This window comes from Scyliorhinus torazame, chromosome 2, assembly GCF_047496885.1.
Source record: "Scyliorhinus torazame isolate Kashiwa2021f chromosome 2, sScyTor2.1, whole genome shotgun sequence".
NCBI classification, from domain to species: Eukaryota; Metazoa; Chordata; class Chondrichthyes; order Carcharhiniformes; family Scyliorhinidae; genus Scyliorhinus; species Scyliorhinus torazame.
Genome location: NC_092708.1, coordinates 362,786,342 through 362,805,118, shown reverse-complemented (window position 1 = coordinate 362,805,118; position 18,777 = coordinate 362,786,342). Strand labels below are relative to the sequence as shown.

The 18,777-nt window shown below is 46.5% G+C and overlaps 1 protein-coding gene across 4 annotated transcripts in view; it reads left to right on the top strand.

Annotated features, from left to right (window-relative positions):
* The window catches only part of LOC140404325 (protein Z-dependent protease inhibitor-like), a 31,318-nt gene that overhangs the window by 2,976 nt on the left and 9,565 nt on the right, over positions 1-18,777 (top strand). For 3 of the 4 annotated variants that reach the window (XM_072492716.1, XM_072492707.1, XM_072492733.1), the window contains exons 2-3: positions 6,800-7,529; positions 15,257-15,527. In XM_072492716.1, the coding sequence (XP_072348817.1) occupies positions 6,830-7,529; positions 15,257-15,527 (971 nt within the window). In that variant the 5' untranslated portion in view covers positions 6,800-6,829. Of the gene's footprint in view, positions 1-5,869; positions 5,889-6,799; positions 7,530-15,256; positions 15,528-18,777 lie in introns of those variants that run through there. The other variant, XM_072492724.1, reaches the window with a different exon arrangement.

The following is an 18,777-nucleotide window of genomic DNA, read 5'->3' as shown; positions in this document are numbered from 1 at the left end:
CAAGAGGAAGCTACATCTAGACAGCGCCAAAAACCATCTCTCATGCATTAATAATGCAGAGGCCTTATCTTGATACCGAGTCCCAAAATGTCATCAGGACATATGATTCAGTAACACGTCAGTGTGCACCCAAAGCTGTGAGCTATGTCAGCATTGTCCTCACAAAGCGAGGCTCAGCAGGACCAGTGTTTGATTACTGACAAACACCCATCACCCTGCATTTGTCAGAACCCTGCCAAATTAACGTTCTGCACTGCCTTGACATTTGGGTGAGACATGGCCCAGCCAGTATTTACACGGCTTCAGTGATAACTTATTCCCTTTGTTGATACTCCTGAGCATTCCGATATGTGAAGGCATCGCTTTCATACCATTACAGTCCTTGACGTCCATCTCACAAAGATCAATCCTGTCTGTCTACCCTGAGCAAATGAGTGCACAATCATGCATATCGATTTAACATTCTATGCCTTCACAGAGCCAGCCATTTAGGAGCAAAGTAAGATCCTCACACGAAAGTAGACAGCTTCATCAGGATGAGCACACACTTCTGACAGCACACACTCATTCCTCTCCAACAGGCATTTCAAATCTCACCTAGTGGAACGTATGTCACTCATTCAGCGTCATGCACAGGGTGAGTAGGAACTAATACAGGAATAACGTCCAGCCTTAAACGCAGGGTCAAAGGGCTGGATTCCCCGGTCCCCCAGCCGTGTTTCTTGGCGGCGTGCCATTCGCTGGCGGCTGGATTCTCTGATCTTGCCGCTTGTCAATGGGATTTCCCATTAAAGTCACCCCACGCCGCCGAGAAACTCACTGGCAGGGGTGCATTGGCGGCAGGAACAGTGGGCGGGATTCTCCACTCCCGCGCCGAAGTGGCCGCGCCGTCGTGAACGCCGTCGAGGTTCACGACGGCGCGAAACGGCCCCGATCCCGACCAATTCAGGCCCCGACAATGGGCCAGGATCGGGGCCGTGTCATCTACACGCACCAGGCCTTGTCGCCCGTGTAAAGGCGCCGCCGCATAGATGACGTGGCCGGCGCCGCATAACAGCGTCATCCGCGCATGCGGATGAGTGGTTGCCGTCCTCTCTAAGTCCGCCCCACAAGAAGATGTCTGACGGATCTTGCGGGGCCGCGGAAGGAAGGTGGTCCTCCTTCAGAGGTAATGTACCACATTTGAGGTACCCCCCAGTGCAGGATCCCCCCTCGCCACCCCGCAGACCACCCCCCTAGTGTTCACGCACCGTTCACGATGGCAGCGACCAGGTGTGGACGGCGCCGGGGGGAACCCGCCGTTTTGGCCTGGCCGCTTGGCCCATCCGGGTCTGAGAATAGCGAGGTGCCGGAGAATCGCCATTTTGGGTGTCTCCGGCGATTCTCCGGCCTGCGAAACACGACCGGGCCGTTACCGCCGCTTGGGAGAATCGCGGGAGGGCGTCGGACTGGCGTCCAGGGAAATTTTGGCGGCCCAGGCAATTCTCCCAACCGGCACGGGAGTGGAGAATCGCGCCCAGTGAATCCCAACAGCTGGAGAATTCCAGCCAAAAACACACGGCAGGGAGGAATGAAAGGCTATGGTGCTCAACAATGAATACTACTTTTCTCTAATACTCACAGTTCTGAAGTAATGTATCACGATGATTAGCTATTCAATACCCGAGACTTGGAGAGAGATAAATGCAAAGTGAAGACTTGTACAGTGAAAGAACATCCATGCCAGCATTGCACATTCAAAACGTCTTAATTTTTCTAACTATACCGCTACGGCTAAGTGTAGCTCCAAGATCCGCAGCATCCGTCTGACTGCTATGTCCTGTTGTCTGAGATGACATTGCCGGGCATCCTCTGGTGGCCCGAGGCCTGGAGGGCACAGGCCTGCTCTGGGAAAGGTGCACCCTCCTTGTCCTCACCTGCTGGAGTTTATGGAGTCACAGGCAGAGGGGAGGTGCTCCTCCTCCCTCTGGGTGCCCCAGGGACCCTCTTTGCGACAAATGAGCACCTAGAGGGAGGTGCCCCATCCCTCTTTCACCTAGCCACCTCATCGAAGGTGCTCTGGAGGCTGGATCTGAGGAGCCTGCTGGTAGTCTGCCTCCACTTTCACTTGTTGATTGCTGGGATAGAGAAATAATTGCTTGTTGACGAGGCAGGCTCCAACATTACTGTCGATGTAAACTGGATGGACCCTCAGTGGCTGGTTGGGGGGAGCGATCTCTGTCTTCACCAGTGAGCTTTGCCACTTGCTCCTCGTGTGAGAAGAGTGCCCTCAGCTCAGGGATACCTCCGGGCTTCGATCTCTCCTGTCGGTTATGGCCGATCTTGTTCCACATGAAGGATGAAGGCCGATGGATTGAGTGTGAATTCTGTGGAGGAAAGAGCAGTTCAGAAGCATGTATGTCATACCTGTTGTGTCTGCTGAACCACCTCAGTAAGGGATTAAGATTCCGTTTGCGCAGAATCTTACATGAGATGGTGAGCTTAAAGTGGCTGGCAGACATTCAGTACTGATATCCCATCTACTGCTAGTGTGTTGACATCCCTGTGGACTCTAACTCAGATGCCCTTATGAGAGCATGAGTTTGTAGTGAGTAGAAGTTTCGCTTAACCTGGTGGAGTGCACCAGATAATTAATGTGCTTGCGGCACTGCAGAATGGTCCTACTCTACTGGACATGGACTCTGACCTCCCTGGTGACCTCCTGCCATGCCGGCGTGGTCGGGTGGGAGGGCCTCCTGCTCTCATCTCTCGGAAAAAGGGCCTCCTGCCTTTCCTGGACAAGCCCAATGAGAATCCCCAAGGAGGCCAAACTGAACCCTGGAGGAGCTGAGGGTTTGGCTGCCATGGTAAAACAGAATGTTACACTATATATGACCTGCAGCTAATGAATGTTTGTGCAGTGTCGCACCAGGACCTTTGGCCCCATGAGGTAACAGCGAGGACAGATGAAGTCCTTCCCACCCTACCACAGATTCCACAAGCTCTTCGTTGAGGCATAATTAAGTAATTGAAACCCAGGCGGGTAAATCCGACCAGTGTCCAGTGGGAATCACTCCAACTTTCCCACCTGCCACTGCATTTTGTCTCCAGGATGAAAGATTTTGCCCAGTGACTGGGATAGCGACAGCGTAAAAGTGGGGAGTGCCAAGAATCCCTAGAATTTGTTCAGACAGCTGTATGTTTCCAGTCCAATGAAAAAGGAGGCACAGCTGGACCTGATTCTTGGGAATGAGGTGGGTCAAATGGATCAAATGTTGATGGGAAGATTTAGGAGATAGTGATCATTGTATCAAAGTTTAGGTTGGTTATGGAATGGGATAGGAAACAATCCAGAGTCAAAATAATTAACTGGGGGAAAGTCAACTTCAATAGGGTGGGAACAAATCTAGGCCAATAAAAACATCGAGGGCCGCAGGGCCTGTACTGTGCTGTAATGTTCTATGTTCTATGGAGTCAAAGGTTGGCAGTAAAATGGTCAGATCAGCGGGCTACCTTCAAAGAAGATATAGGTCAAGCACAGTCAATGTATGTTCCCCAGAAAGGGAAAGATAGGGCAAACAAATCTAAGGCTCCATGGATGACAAAAGAAATCAAAATTAAGATAAGGATAAAAATATATGCTTATGGAAGATGTCAGGTAGAAAATACAATTTAAAGAACCCAATTATTTTTTTCCAGTTTAGGGGCAATTTAGCATGGCGGCCAATCCACCTACTCTGCACATCTTTAGGTTGTCGGGGTGAGACCCCCGCAAACATGGGAAGAATGTGCAAACTCCATATAGACAGTGGCCCGGGATCGAACCCGGGTCCTCAGCGCCTTGAGGCACCAGCGCTAACCACTGCGCCACCGTGTCGCCCAGGTAGAAAATGCAAATGAGAACCAAGCCAAATATAGAAGGTTAGAGGGGAGGGGATAAGAGATGCAGCGAGGGAGTATAAAAAAAAACTGGTGGCTAATATAAAAGGAGGCAGTGAAAGTACTTAAAACCCTTTTTGTTTTAGCATGTGCAGTAATCAGTAAGCCAGACAATAGCACCCAGAGTGGTTAAATGGAACTCTCCGAGTCCTCCACTGAGTATTGTCTTTAATGATGTGAGTCATTGATTGGGATGAACCTCAGTTGCAGTCTGGGTTTCCTGCAAGGCCCCACTTGTGCCAATTTGTTGCACAATGGCCTTGGCCAGTGCTGAAATGGTTGAGGAGTGTCCAATGTTGGTGTGGCAGATTGAAGCCAGGTGGGTGGGCTGTGGGGGTCTGTGATGAGGTATTGGATTTTAATGGTAGTGTGTTAGCTCCATTCCTGCTGCCACAGGGCCTCTGTAGTTATTCCTTGGCACGGTGCCGTAGCCATACAGGCTGGCTTGAGGAGAGGCAAGCAGTTATGAGGATTGGGAAGGTCCTTGTGTAGCGGTAGGCTTGGGTTGCTTTCTTGTTGCAATTTCCCTCTTCATGTGAAGGAGCAGGATGTTGCTCAGGATTGGGAGCCAGGGGAGTTAATCGGAGGGTACCCAAAATGATACACATTGTTGTGTTGAACTGGTACCTATGAGACTGGTGTGGGATGTGTTCTACCATACTGGTGCACAGTACTCTTCAGTCGATAGAAGGTGGCAAGAGCTGAAGGTCTTAAGGTTTGAGCACCTGCATCCCATGAAGTTTACCGAGAGGTTGTTTCACATTTTGATCTTTGCTGCTGTCTTGTTCAGATGTCTTTTGGGGCAGCACGGAGCACAGTGGATAGCACAGTTGCTTCACAGCTCCAGGGTCCCAGGTTCGATTCCCGGCTTGGGTCACTGTCTGTGCAGAGTCTGCTCGTTCTCCCCGTGTGTGCGTGGGTTTCCTCCGGGTGCTCCGGTTTCCTCCCACAGTCCAAAGATGTGCAGGTTAGGTGGATTGCCCATGCTAAATTGCCCTTTGTGTCCAAAAAATGTTGGGTGGGGTTACTATGTTACAGGGATAGGGTGGTGTAGGCTTGGGTAGGGTGCTCTTTCCAAGGGCCAGTGCTGACTCGATCGGCTGAATGGCCGCCTTCTGCACTGTAAATTCTATGATCTATGTATGCCAGTACTTGGTCAAGCACAAGACCAAGATAAATAGGATGTTGTGTGTGATTCAGTCCCTTGCCATTCAAGGAGATGTTGATTTCCCTCTTGATGCTGTCATTTTGGAGGTGGAATATACTTGAGGCTGTTTTGTTGTTGGTGGGCTGAAGACTATGTCTTACAGGAGTTGACCAGGTTTGCAACATCATTGTTTAGTGTTGCCTCTAGTTTAGAAAATGAGCCTGAGAGACACAGTAGATATCATCAGCATAGATGAAAAAACATGAGGGCTCTGGACAGAGTAGATAGGGAGAAACTGTTCCCACTTATGAAAGGATCGAGAACGAGAGGAGACAGATTTGAAGTAATTGGCAAAAGAAGCAAAAAAGTGATACGAGAGAAAAAGTTTTCACGTAATGCATGTTTAGGGCCTAGAATACACCGCCTGAGTGTGGTGCGAGGCAGATTCAATTGAACATTCAAAAAGGAATCAGACAGTTATTTGAGAAGGAAGAGTGTGCAGGGGAGAAAGCAGGAAAATGGCACGAGGTAGGTTTCTCATTCGGAGAGGTGGTGCAGACTCGATGGGCCAAATGGCCTCCTTCTGCACTGTAAACATTGTGTGATTCTGTGATCAATGTTGCAGTCTGGCAATTATATCATTTACCATTCCAAATTAAGTTCTGAGTCAATTAAAATGCTAAATATTTAAATATTGATTTACACGCCCTTTTTCCCCATTAGGCTGAATTTCTGCATCAGTTTTCACTCAGTTTAATCTGCAAATGAAAATCAGGTTTTCATTTGGCTCACCCCCAAGATATCGTTTTCTAATTCTAAGCAGGTGATTGTCAAATCCTCCTTCTTTCCCATTACCCAACTTGTGTCTCTGCAACAATGCTCATTCATTCTTCTATCTCAACTCTGCTGCTGCTGAAAGGTTGTCTCCAATTGCTGGTCTCCAATCCACCGATTCTCATTCAACAACTTGCCCAAAATTAAGTCTCTCATATCTTGCCTGGCAGTAAATCCCACTTCCCCTTTATCCTATTTTTAAAAAAAATTTAGAGTACCCAATTTGTTTTTTCCAATTAAGGGGCAATTTAGTGGGGCCAATCCACCTACCCTGCACATCTTTGGGTTGTGGGGGCGAAACCCACGCAAACATGGGGAGAATGTGCAAATGCCACACAGGCAGTGACCCAGAGCTGGGATCGAACCTGGGACCTCGGTGCCGTGAGGCAACAGGGCGAAGCACTGTGCCACCATGCTGCCCTTAGCCTAACTAATGACCATATTGATTGCCTACTGTTAAAATCCTCATTCTCAAATTATCTCCATGATTGGCCACCCTATTTCTACAACCTTATCTGACTTTATATCCCCTCCCACAACCTTTGCCATTCCTACCCTGGGCTTTTGTGCATCCACTCAGTTCCCCCTTCTGGTGGCAAAGTCTTTGGCAGCCTTAGAACTCCCTTTATACCTCCACTGTAAGACCCTCCACCTTGTAAAGCAAATCCCCAAATCCATATTTTGTACTGAGCTTTCAATCACATCGAAGGTCGACCATCTTGATGTGCAACTTGTTCTTTTATATATTTTTTCTTTTCTCTGGAAAATAGACATGGAAAAATAGTTCAGTGAACGATTGTGCTGCATTTGTTAAATGCCGTTTGCTATGGTATGTTATGTTACCGCTAGTAGAAAATATTACGTTCATATTCATCTACAATCTAGCATGTCACTTTGCAGGTAATTCTGAGATCACCAAGACAAGAAAAAATGAAAGTGGAAGTTCTTATCCTTCTGATGTGTGGCGAATTTATGCTCACCACGATAGCACAGAGGCTCCAATCCCAGTCTGAAACTCGGCAAGGCAGCAAGCTGCAGCAACCTCGGAATTTCAGTTCAGATTCAGAACATGATGTTGAAATTTTACCTCCACCATCAGAACCGGCCCCTGATATGCAAACAATCTATACGTTGACAGAAAAGAATAGTGAATTCGGTTTTAACCTCTATAGAAAAATAGCAAACCTATTTGAAGATAATGTGTTCTTTTCACCGATTAGCGTCTCCACAACCTTAGCCATCGTGTCTCTTGGTGCCAAGCGAGCCACACGTGATGACATACTCCAAGGCCTCAACATAAAAGACATGGTTGACACAGACAATCAGTATTTACTGCACACTTTGTTTCACTGGCTCCAGTGTAATATTACCAGAAACACAGAATTTCTTATCACACAGGGAAGTTCCTTGTTTGTACAGAATGACATTGATTTGAAGCCAACATTCATCGATAATCTTTCCAATTTTTATGATGCTGACATTATTCCTGTAAATTTTCAAGAAGCAGCCAATACCAAAGATATTATTAATCGATATGTCCGCAATAGAACAAATGGAAAAATCAACAAGTTGCTTGACACTGTAGATCGTGAAATGAAACTTATGTTCACCAATTACATCTTATTCCAAGGTAAGATTTTGATTGAGTACATGAAATTCATTCAAAATACCAATATAAAACAGCAACCATGCCATTCTTTGTTGTGAATTGAGAAGCCGAGATCAAAGTGAAGCCATTACTAAGGCTGAAATGAATAGGTGATTAAATAAATTAAGTGCTGGTAACGAGATGACACAAAGCTTGTTGATTGCTGGAAGAAGGTAAGACTGAGGAGTGTGTGAATCAGTTGAAACTAGAGTCGCTTCCTTGATCAAATTAGAGCTTGATGGGGCATATGAAGCCTTATTAGAATGGTAGATGTCCCCTAATTAAGTACAACAGTTGACCATTCAGTTTCTCAAGCAAGATGATCATGGCTAATCTGTACCTGAACTCCATTTACCTACCTTTAATCCATATTTCTTGTTAACCTTACCTAAACATTGATGGGTCTCAGGTGTGAAACTTTCAATCGACAGAGCGTCCATAGCCTTTCCACAATTCCGCTGGTTTAGCTCAGTAGACTAGACAGCTGGTTTGTGATGCAGAACAAGGCCAGTAGCGTGGGTTCAATTCCCGTACCAGCTAAGAATTCTGTATTCTCCCTCCGTGTACCCAACGAGGTGCCGGAATGTGGTGACTAGGGGCTTTTCACAGTAACTTCATTGCAGTGTTAATGTAAGCCTACTTGTGACAATAAAGATTATTCATTCATTCCTTTGTGCAAAAAGATTAACACCTGTGTCCTCATGTTATAATTATACCTCTTTTTCTTTCTGGGTTCCTTCACCAGAGGAAATAGCTTCACTGTAACAACTCTATTAAACCCCTTCATCGATATAAATGCCTCAGTTAGATCACTCCTAAGATTCTGAAACTCAAAGGAATATAATTATTTTTATGTGGGGGCGGCACGGTGGCACAGTGGTTAGTACTGCTGCCTCACGCCGCCAAGAACCCGGGTTCCATCCCGGCCCCGGGTCACTGTCCGTGAGGAGTTTGTACACTCTCCCCGTGTCTGCGTGGGCCTCATCCCCCAGAACCCAAAGATGTGCAGGGTAGGTGGACTGGCCACACTTAATTGTCCTTTAACTGGAAAGAAATAATTGGGTACTTTAAATGTAAAAATATAGATATTTTTAGGCAGCTTGTTCTCATAACTTGACCTACTAAGCCTCAATATCATTTTGATAAATTGCAGTGTTCCTCTTTAAAGCTAATATACCCTACTATGGTACGGGGCCCAAAACTGAACACAATACTCCAGATGTAGATGGACCAAGTTTCTGCACAACTGAAGCGTAACTGCTTTGCTTGATATTCCACTCACTTTAAACTGAAAGTTAACATTCCATTCGTCTTTTTGATTATTTTTGTACCTGTACATTAGCTTCTACTGATTGGTGTACTTGGCCACCACAATCCCTTTGTTCCTCTGATTTCTAGTATCCATTTACGGAATAGGAATAGGAGGCCAATATAATATCACCTTGATGTGTCTTTAATGGACTTGCGAACCTCTTTACCGCTCTTTTTAAAAAAAAATATTTTTTATTCTCCTTTATCACATTTTCTCCCAAATTTACACCCACCAACAATAAACAATAATCAGTAACAAATATGTCAATCCCCATATCAATAACAACGATCCCATCCTCCCACCAAACCCCAAACATTAGCCCGCATGTTCACACAACAAATGACAAAAAGGAATTAGGGATCACCCATAGTCGCCATTAACACACACAGCCCCCCCCCCTCCCCCCCCCAACCCTCCCACCCAGCCGCCCCAACTAATGTTTGATGTGACCCAGTTCTTGAAAGTGCATAATGAATAATGCCCCTGAATTGTGGAACCCCTCCATCCTACCCTTCGGTTCAAAATTAACCTTCTCAAGAGTCAAGAATTCCAACAGGTCCCCCCTCCACGCCAGGGCACAGGGTGGAGAGGTTGCTCTGCAACCTATCAGGATCCGCCTTCGGTCAATCAACGAGGCGAAAGCTACAACATCTGCCTCCGCACCCGTTCCCAGCACTGGCTGGTCCAACATGCCGAATATGGCCTCCCGGGGGCCCGGGTCCAGTTTCACGTGCACCACTTTAGAAATTACCCTAAAAACCTCCTTCCAGTAATCCTCTAGCTTTGGACAGGACCAAAACATATGAACATGATTAACGCCCCCCCGCAACGTTCACACACATCTTCTACTCCTTCAAAGAATCGACTCCTCCTCGCCCTCGTGAGGTGTGCTCTGTATACCACCTTCAGCTGTATCAGCCCCAACCTCGCACACGAGGTGGAGGCATTCACTCTCCAGAGCACCTCACACCAGAACCCCTCCTCCATATCCTCTCCCAACTCTTCCTCCCACTTTGCTTTGATCCCTTCCAGTGGTGCCTTCTCTTCTTCCAAAATAGCTCCGTAAACCACCAACACTACCCCCTTCTCCAGTCCCCCTGTCGTAAGCACCTCCTCCAGCAATGTGGAGGCCAGCTCCACCGGGAAGCTCTGTATCTCCTTTCTGGCAAAATCTCGAACCTGCATGTATCTAAACATTTTCCCCCGCTCCAGCCCATACTTCGCATCCAGCTCCTTCAATCCTGCAAACCGACCCCTAAAAACAAATCTTTTAGTGTCTTAATCCCCTTCTCATCCTATTTCCGAAAATTTCCATCCCACTTCCCTAGCTCAAATCTGTGTTTCCCATGAATCGGCATTTCCCTTGACCCTGCCCCCAACCCGAAATGTTGGCGAAACTGCCTCCAAATTCCCAATGAAGCTATTATTACTGGACTCCCTGAGTATTTCCCCGGGGCCATCGGGAGCGGCGCTGTTGCTAGTGCTTTCAATCCCGACCCCCTACACAAACTCTCCTCCATTCTGACCCACTGGGAATCAACCCCTCTGACCCAGCACCGCACCTTCTCCACATTCGCCGCCCAGTAGTAATACATCAGGTTCGGAAGACTCAAACCCCCTGCCTGCCTTCCCCTCTGTAGCAGAACCTTTCTAACTCTGGCCACCTTCCCTCCCCATATGAAGGAAGTAATCCTTCTCTCAAACTCTCTGAAGAAAGCCTTTGGCAGGAAAATCGGAAGGCATTGAAAAATAAACAGAAATCGCAGCAACACATTCATTTTAACCGTCTGTACCCGACCCGCCAGTGACAGAGGGAGACCATCCCACCTTGCCAGATCAGCTTTCACTCTCCCCACCAAACTAGAAATGTTGTACCTGCGGAGCCCCCCCCCCCCGCTCCCGGGCAACCTGCACCCCCAGGTACCTAAAGTGTGTCCCTGCCCTACGGAATGGCAGCCCCCCCCCCCCCCCCCCCCCAGCCGAAGCACCACAAAATACTCACTCTTGTCTAGATTTAGCTTGTACCCAGAGAAAGACCCAAACACTCGAAGCAGCTCCAATATTCCCCCTATCGACACACTCGGTTCCGACACATATAACAGCAAGTCATCGGCAGAAAGGACACCCTATGCTCTATCCCCCCCGCACTATTCCTTTCCCTACCCCGAACTTCTTAACGCGATGACCAACGGCTCAATCGCGAGTGTAAACAGCAGGAGGAACATAGGACATCCCTGCCTAGTCCCACGGTGGAGAGAAAAGTATCTCGAGCTGATGTTGTTTGTGAGGACACTCGCCCTTGGCTCCTTATATAGTAGCTTTAACAATCCCAAACCGCTCCAGAACTGCCATCAAGTACCGCCATTCTACCCGGTCAAACGCCTTCTCAGCGTCTAATGCCACAACCACCTCTGTTTCCTTCCCCTCTGCCGGTGCCATAACGACATTCAATACCCGTCTAACGTTTGAAAAGAGCTGCCTCCCTCTCACGAACCCTGTCTGATCTTCACCTATCACCTTCGGGAGGCACTCCTCCAGCCTCTTTACCGCTCTTTTACTATTAGTTTTCTTTTCTTTTAATTTTGTCCACACTCTGGATTTCTTCTTCTCCTTATAAATGCCAGCTTTTCTTTCTCTGCTTAATACTGTTCCAGACATAAGGTTGGGAGAAAGGGGAGAGACTGGCTGAGGGGGGGGTGCTTTGCACGTCCACTCTATCCAGGCCTCACAGTATCCTGTAAGTTTCAATAAGATCCCCCCCTCATCCTGCTAAACTCCAACGAGTACAGACCCAGAGTCCTCAATCGTTCCTCATATGACAAGCTCTTTATTCCAGGGATCCTTCTTGTGAACCTCCTCTGAACCCTTTTCAAGGCCAGCACATCCTTACTGGGCCCAAAACTGTTCACAATACGCCAAATGGGGTCTGACCAGAGCCTTATACAGCCTCAAAAGTACTTCACAGCTCTTATATTCTAGCCCTGTCGTCATGAATACTAACATTGCATTTGTCTTCCTAACGGCCGACTGAACCTGCACGGTAACCATAAGAGAATCTTGAACAAGGACTCCCAAGTCCCTTTGTGCCTCTGATTTCCTAAGCATTTCCCCATTTAGAAAATACTCTATGCCTCCATTCCGCTTTCCAAAGTGCATAACCTCACACCTTTCCGCATTGTATTCCAACTGCCACTTCTTTGCCCACTCTCCGAGCCTGTCCAAGTCCTTCTGTAGCCCCCTTGCTTCCTCAATACTACCTGTCCCTCTACATATCTTTGTATCATCTGCAAACTTAGTAACAGTGCCTTCAGTTCCTTCTTCCAGATCATTAATGTACACTGTGAAAAGTTGTGGTCCCAGCACTGACCCCTGAGGCACACCACTAGTCACTCCTGAAAACGACCCCTTTATCCCCACTCTCTGCCTTCTGCCAGTTAGCCAATCCTCTATCCATGCCAGGATCTTACCCTTAACACCATGGGCTCTTAACTTATTTAACAGTATCCTATGCGGCACCTTGACAAAGGCCTTCTGGAAATCTAAATAAATCACGTCCACTGGTTCTCCTTTATCTAAATGCCTTGTTACCTCCTCAAAGAACTTGAACAGATTTGTCAGACATGACCCCCTCCCCTTGACGAAGCCGTGCTGACTCTGTCCTATTTTATCATCTACTTCCAAGTACTCCGCGACTTCATCTTTAATAATGGACTCTAAATTCTTGCCAATGACCGAAGTCAGGCCTATAATTTTCCATCTTCTGCCTCACTCCCTTCTTAAACAGTGGTGTTACATTAGCTACTTTCCAGTCTTCTGGGACACACAATGCCTCCAATGATTCCTGAAAGATCACCACCAATGCCTCCACAATCTCCTCAGCTATCTCCTTCAGAATCCTGGGGTGTAGTCCATCCGATCCAGGTGATTTATCCACCTTCAGACCTTTCAGTTTCCCCAGAACCTTCTCCTTAGTGATGGCCACTACACTCATCTCTGTCCCCTGGTACTCCTGGAGCTCTAGCATCCCACTGGTGTCTTCCACCGTGAAGACTGATACAAAGTGTTATGGGCGAGGCACTTTCAGAACCCCAAAATGTATCATGGAGTTCAACCTACCTCTCCCTTTAATGGATTTGTTGCTTTTCCTAGCACATGGCTTGTTCCCTAGGTGTGGAATTACAATTATAGACACGTGGGTTTTTAAAACACAAAACAATGTTTATTCCATGAACTCAACATCTTAAATAAACATTGGATCTCTTAATACCCCTTACTTCAAAGATAAATCAGAAAATATTGCAACAGTAAATAATTCCTCAAAATGTTCCTTCAAACTTCCGAGAGACTTAACACATTTAAACAGAATCACATCAGGTTAAAGGCTTTACTATTATGAGTTTAAATCACCCAAATGATTCAGAGATAGTCTTTCATGGCAGATATCCAGCTCACTGCAAACACAGACACTCCCAAGCTCTTTTCAAACTGCAAAACTAAACTGCAAAATGGCTGACCTGACCTCAGCTCCACCACTCTCTGACATCACTGTTTTCTTAAAGGTACATTGCTTAAACATCCATGTCTTAAAGGTAATCTCACATGACAAAAGTAACTATTCAGTTCCTCAGCCATTTCTTTGTTTCCCATTATTACTTCTCCAGCCTCATTTTGCAGTGGTCAAGTGTCTATTTTTGCCTCTCTTTTACCTTTTCTATATTGAAAAAAACTCTTCCTATTTTCTTTTATATTACTAGCTAGCTAACACTCATATTTCATCTTCTCTCCCCTAATTGCTTTTTTAGTTGTCTTCTGCTCGCTTTTAAAGGTTTTCCAATCCTCTGGCTTCCCACTAAGCGTTGCCACTTTGTATGCTTTTTCTTTTTCTTTTATACTGCCCTTGACTTCCCTCGTCAGCCATGGATGCCTTGTCCTCCCCTTAGCATGTTTCCTCTTTCTTGGGATGATTTTATGTTGCGCCTCCCGAATAACCCCCAAATAATCCTGCCATTGCATGTTCCACTGTCCTCCCTGCTAGGTTCCCTTTCCAATCAACTCTGGCCAGCTTCCCCCTCGTGTCTTTGTAGTTGCCCTTATTTAATTGTAATACCGTTACATCTGATTCCAGCTTCTCCCTCTCAAACTGCAGGGTAAATTTTATCATATTGTTGTCACTGCTCCCGAAGGGTTCCTCCACCTTAAGTTCCTAATCAAATCTGCCTCAACACACATCACCAAATCCAGAATTGCCTGTTCCCTAGGAGGTTCTGTCACAAGCTGCTCCAAAAAAACATCTCTTAGACATTCCACAAATTCATTTTCTTGGGATCCATTACCAACCTGATTTCCCAGTCCACCTGTATATTGAAGTCCTCCATGATTATTGTAATATTGCCTTTCTTATATGCCTTTTCTATCTCCTGATTTATTTTCTGCCCTACATCCTGACTACTGCTAGGGAGTCTGTACAGAACTCCCATCGAGGTTTTTTTACCTTTGCGATTCCTCAACTCTATCCATAGAGTTTCTATGTCTTCTGATCCTATATCGCTTCTTGCTATCAATTTAACTTCATTCCTTACGAAGAATGCAACCCCACCCCCTCTCCCCCTGTCCTTTCGATAAGAAACATATCCTTGTATATTTAGATCCCAGCCCTGATCCCCTTGCAGCCACATCTCTGTGATGCCCACAACTTCATATCCGCCAATTTCAATGCGCGCAACCAGCTAATTTACCTTGTTCCATATACTGCGCGCATTAAGGTACAACACCCTCAGTCCTGCATTGACCACCTCCCTTCCCTTACTTGTCATCTTTATTGTTCTGCCTGAGGTTATATTCTTGCCACCTTCTATACTCTCTGTTCTATTACGTGGTCTGGAAACTTTACTAACCTCTCCCAAGTCCTCAGCTCCTTTAACTAGTCCTCATCATTAACATGCAATTCTACCTTCTCCTTTAAGTTTGACTTTGATTTTCCAATTCTCCATACAACTGAACCCCCCCCCCCCCCACACACACACACTATTTAGTTTAAAGCCTTAACTACTGCCCTGGTTACACGATTCGCCAGGACTCTGGCCCCAGTATGATTCAGATGAAGACCGTCCCATCGAAACAGGTCCCCTCTTTCCCAGTACTGGTGCCAATTCAAACCCATTTTTCCCACACCAATCTTTGAGCCACGCATTGACCTCCTTAAACTTATTGACCTTGTGCCAATTAGCTTGTGGCTCAGGTAGTAATCCAGAGATTATTACCTTTTTGGTTCTGCTTTTTAGTTTAGCTCCTAGTTGTTCATACTCCCTTAGCAGAAAGATACTTATGTTTGTCTGCAAAATGAGAAAGCAAATAATGAATAATTATAGATTAGCAACGATTGCCTATTTTTCTTCAGGAAAATGGATCGCTCCCTTTGATCCAAATGCTACCACGATGGGGACATTCTATGTAAATGCTTATACCAGGATCAAAGTTCCGATGATGTTCAAAGCGGGCACATTTTTCACAGCACACGATCAGACCCATTCTTGTATAATCCTGAAGATTCCATACCGAGGAAGTGCAAGCATGTTGGTGCTGATATCAAAGGATGGACAATACCTACATCTGGAAGATGAGCTAACAGAAGAATTAATTGCCAAGTGGTTGAAGACACTGAAACCTAAGTACAACCTCCAGGTTTAGAATTAAACAGTAATGGGCATGTGATAATGCAGTAGGTTATATTCAAGAACAAGGAGCTTGGATGAGGGAAGGGTTCACATACCTTTTTCAATTACAGCCCATTGTTCATTATTGTAGCTTTTTAAAAGTAATATTTTTATTCTCCTTTTTCACATTTCCTCCATTTTCAGATTTTCTCCCAAATTTACACCCAACAATAAACAACAATGTAATGAGTGTAATGTCAATCCCCATATCAATAACAACAATCCCATCCTCCACCAAACCCCAGACATTGGCCCGCATGTTAACTTAAACAAATGACAAAAAGGAATCAGGAATCACCCATAGTCACCATTAACATAGAGTCCCCCTCCTCCAACCCCTCCCTAATGTTCGATGTAATTCAATTCTCGAAAGTGCATAATGAATAACGTCCATGAATTGTAGAACCCCTCCATCCGTCCCCTCAGTTCAAATTTGACCTTCTCAAGAGTCAAGAATTCCAGCAGGTTCCCCTGCCACGCCAGAGCAGAGGGTGGAGAGGTTGATCTCCACCCTAACAGGATCCGCCTTTGGATGGTAAACGAGGCAACTGCTACAACATCTGCCTCTGCACCCGTTTCCATTAGATTACCCCAAAAACCTCCTCCCAGTAATCCTCCAGCTTTGGACAGGATCAAAACATATGAACGTGGTTTGCGGGCCCAAGCGCCCCCTCCCCGCAACGTCCACACACATCTTCTACCCCCTCAAATAATCGGCTCATCCTCGCCCTTGTGAGGTGTGCTCTGTACACCACCTTGAGCTGTATCAGCCCCAACCTCACACACGAGGTGGAGGCATTCACCCTCCGGAGCACCTTACACCAGAACTCCTCCTCCATGCCCTCTCCCAACTCTTCCTCCCATTTTGCCTTGATCCCTTCCAGTGGTGCCTTCTCCTCTTCCAAAGTAACCCCGTAAACCGCCGATATTACCTTCTTCTCCAGTACCCTAACATCAGCACCTCCTTCAGCAATGTGGAAGCCGGCTCTACTAAGAAGCTCTTTATCTCCTTTCTGGCAAAGTCTCGAAGCTGCATGTATCTAAATATTTCCCCCTGCTCCAGCTCATATTTCGCTCCCAGCTCCTTCAATCCTGCAAATCGACCCCCAAGAAACAAATCGTTTAGTATCCTAATTACTTTCTCCTCCCATCTCCGAAAATTTCCTATCCCACTTCCCTGGCTCAAATCTATGATTCCCCCGATTCGGCATTTCCCTTGACCCTGCCCCCAACCCACAGTGCTGGCGAAACTCTCTCCAAAGCTAATATTACCGGACTCCGAATACCTCTCCGGGGCCGTCGGGAGCGATGTTGTTGCTTGCGCCTTCAATCCCGACTCCCTACACAAACTCTCCTCCATTCTGACCCCATTTGGAGTCAACCCCTCTGACCCAGCTCCGTACCTTCTCCACATTCGCCGCCCAGTAATAATACATCAAGTTCGGAAGACCCAGACCCCCTGCCTGCCTTCCTCTCTGTAGTAGCACCTTTATAATTCTGGTCACCTTCTCTCCCCATATGAACGAGGTAATCATCCCTTTAATCTCTCTAAAAAATGCCTTTGGCAGGAAAATCGGCAGGCATTAGAAAATAAACAGGAATCGCGGCAACACATTCATTTTAACCGCCTGTACCCGACCCGCCAGTGACAGAGGGAGACCATCCCACCTTGCCAGATCAGCTTTCACCCTCCCCACGAAACTAGAAATGTTGCACCTAAGGAGCCCCCCCAATCCCGAGCAACCTGCACCCCCAGGTACCTAAAGTGAGTCCCTGCTCTACGGAATGGCAGCACCCCTTCATTATTGCAACTTAATTTTCTTTTAAGTTTCGTCAATAAGTGTAAGTAAGTTGAAAGTCCTAGGCCTAAGCTTCACTATTTCCTGTAACTTAATTTCATTATTTTAATTAAATGTAACTTTAATTAAAATGATTTGCATTTGGTTTTGGTAAGTGTGTTAGCACAATCCTGAAGGTCCAAAAATGATGAATTATTAACTTAACTAATACCCTAAGTGCATGTCTTGTTGTTTTTTTTAATAAACATTTTATTGAGGTATTTATGGTTTTATAACAGTAACAGAAGAAACAGTGTACATACAAATATAAACATACTGCAAAAGCCGTCTTCCTCTCTCACAGGTCCCACCTTTTCTAACCCCCTACTCTACACTAAACTAGCCCCACAGCACCCCCCCCCCCTTCTGCTGACGGTTAATTTTCCCTAAAGAAGTCGACGAACGTCTGCCACCTCCGGGTGAACCCAAACATTAAACCCTCTCAAGCCGAACTTGGTTTTCTCGAGACAGAGAAAGCTAGCCATATCAGTAAGCCAGGTCTCCGACTTCAGGGGCTTTGAGTCCCTCCAAGCTAATAATATGTCTCTGGGCTACCAGAGAGGCAAAGGCCAGAACGCCTGCCTCTCACTCCTCCCGGATCTTCCGACACCCCAAAAATCACCACCTCTGGACTCGGCGCCACCCTTGTTTTCAACACCTTGGACATAACATCAGCAAACCCCTGCCAGAATCCCTAAGCTTCGGACATGCCCAGAACATATGAACATGGTTCGCTGGTCCTCCCGCACACCTTGCGCACCTGTCTTCCACCCCAAAGAACCTGCTCACCCGGGCCACTGTCATGTGAGCCCGGTGAATGACCTTGAACTGTATCAGGCTGAGCCTGGCACCTGTTGTGGACGCGTTGACTCTGCTCAACGCATCCGCCCAGAGACCATCCTCTAACTCTCCTCCTAACTCCTCTTCCCATTTGTGTTTCAGCTCCTTGGTCTGTGCTTCCTCTGACCCCATAAGCTCCTTATAAATGGCCGAAACCTTCCCTTCTCCCACCCACTCAGGAAACTACCGTGTCTTGTATCCCCCTTGGTGATAGGAGCGGGAAGATTGAGACCTGCCTGCGTAGGATGTCCCGCGCCTGCAGGTGCCCAAATTCATTCCCTCCCGTCAATTCAAATTTCAACTCCAGTTCCCTCAAGCTGGGAAATCTCCAGTCTCTAAACATATCTCTCACCCTCTTGTGTCGTGGAAATCATAATAAAGACAAATTCCCCGAGGTTCGATTTAAGGAAATTTATTTACACAAATATATTTGCGGAGAGAGAGTGTTCTAGCTGCAAAAGCCAATGCACCGCACTCTGAGATTCGATTGAAGGAAGCATATTTGTTATAGTCTGAAATAACAGTTT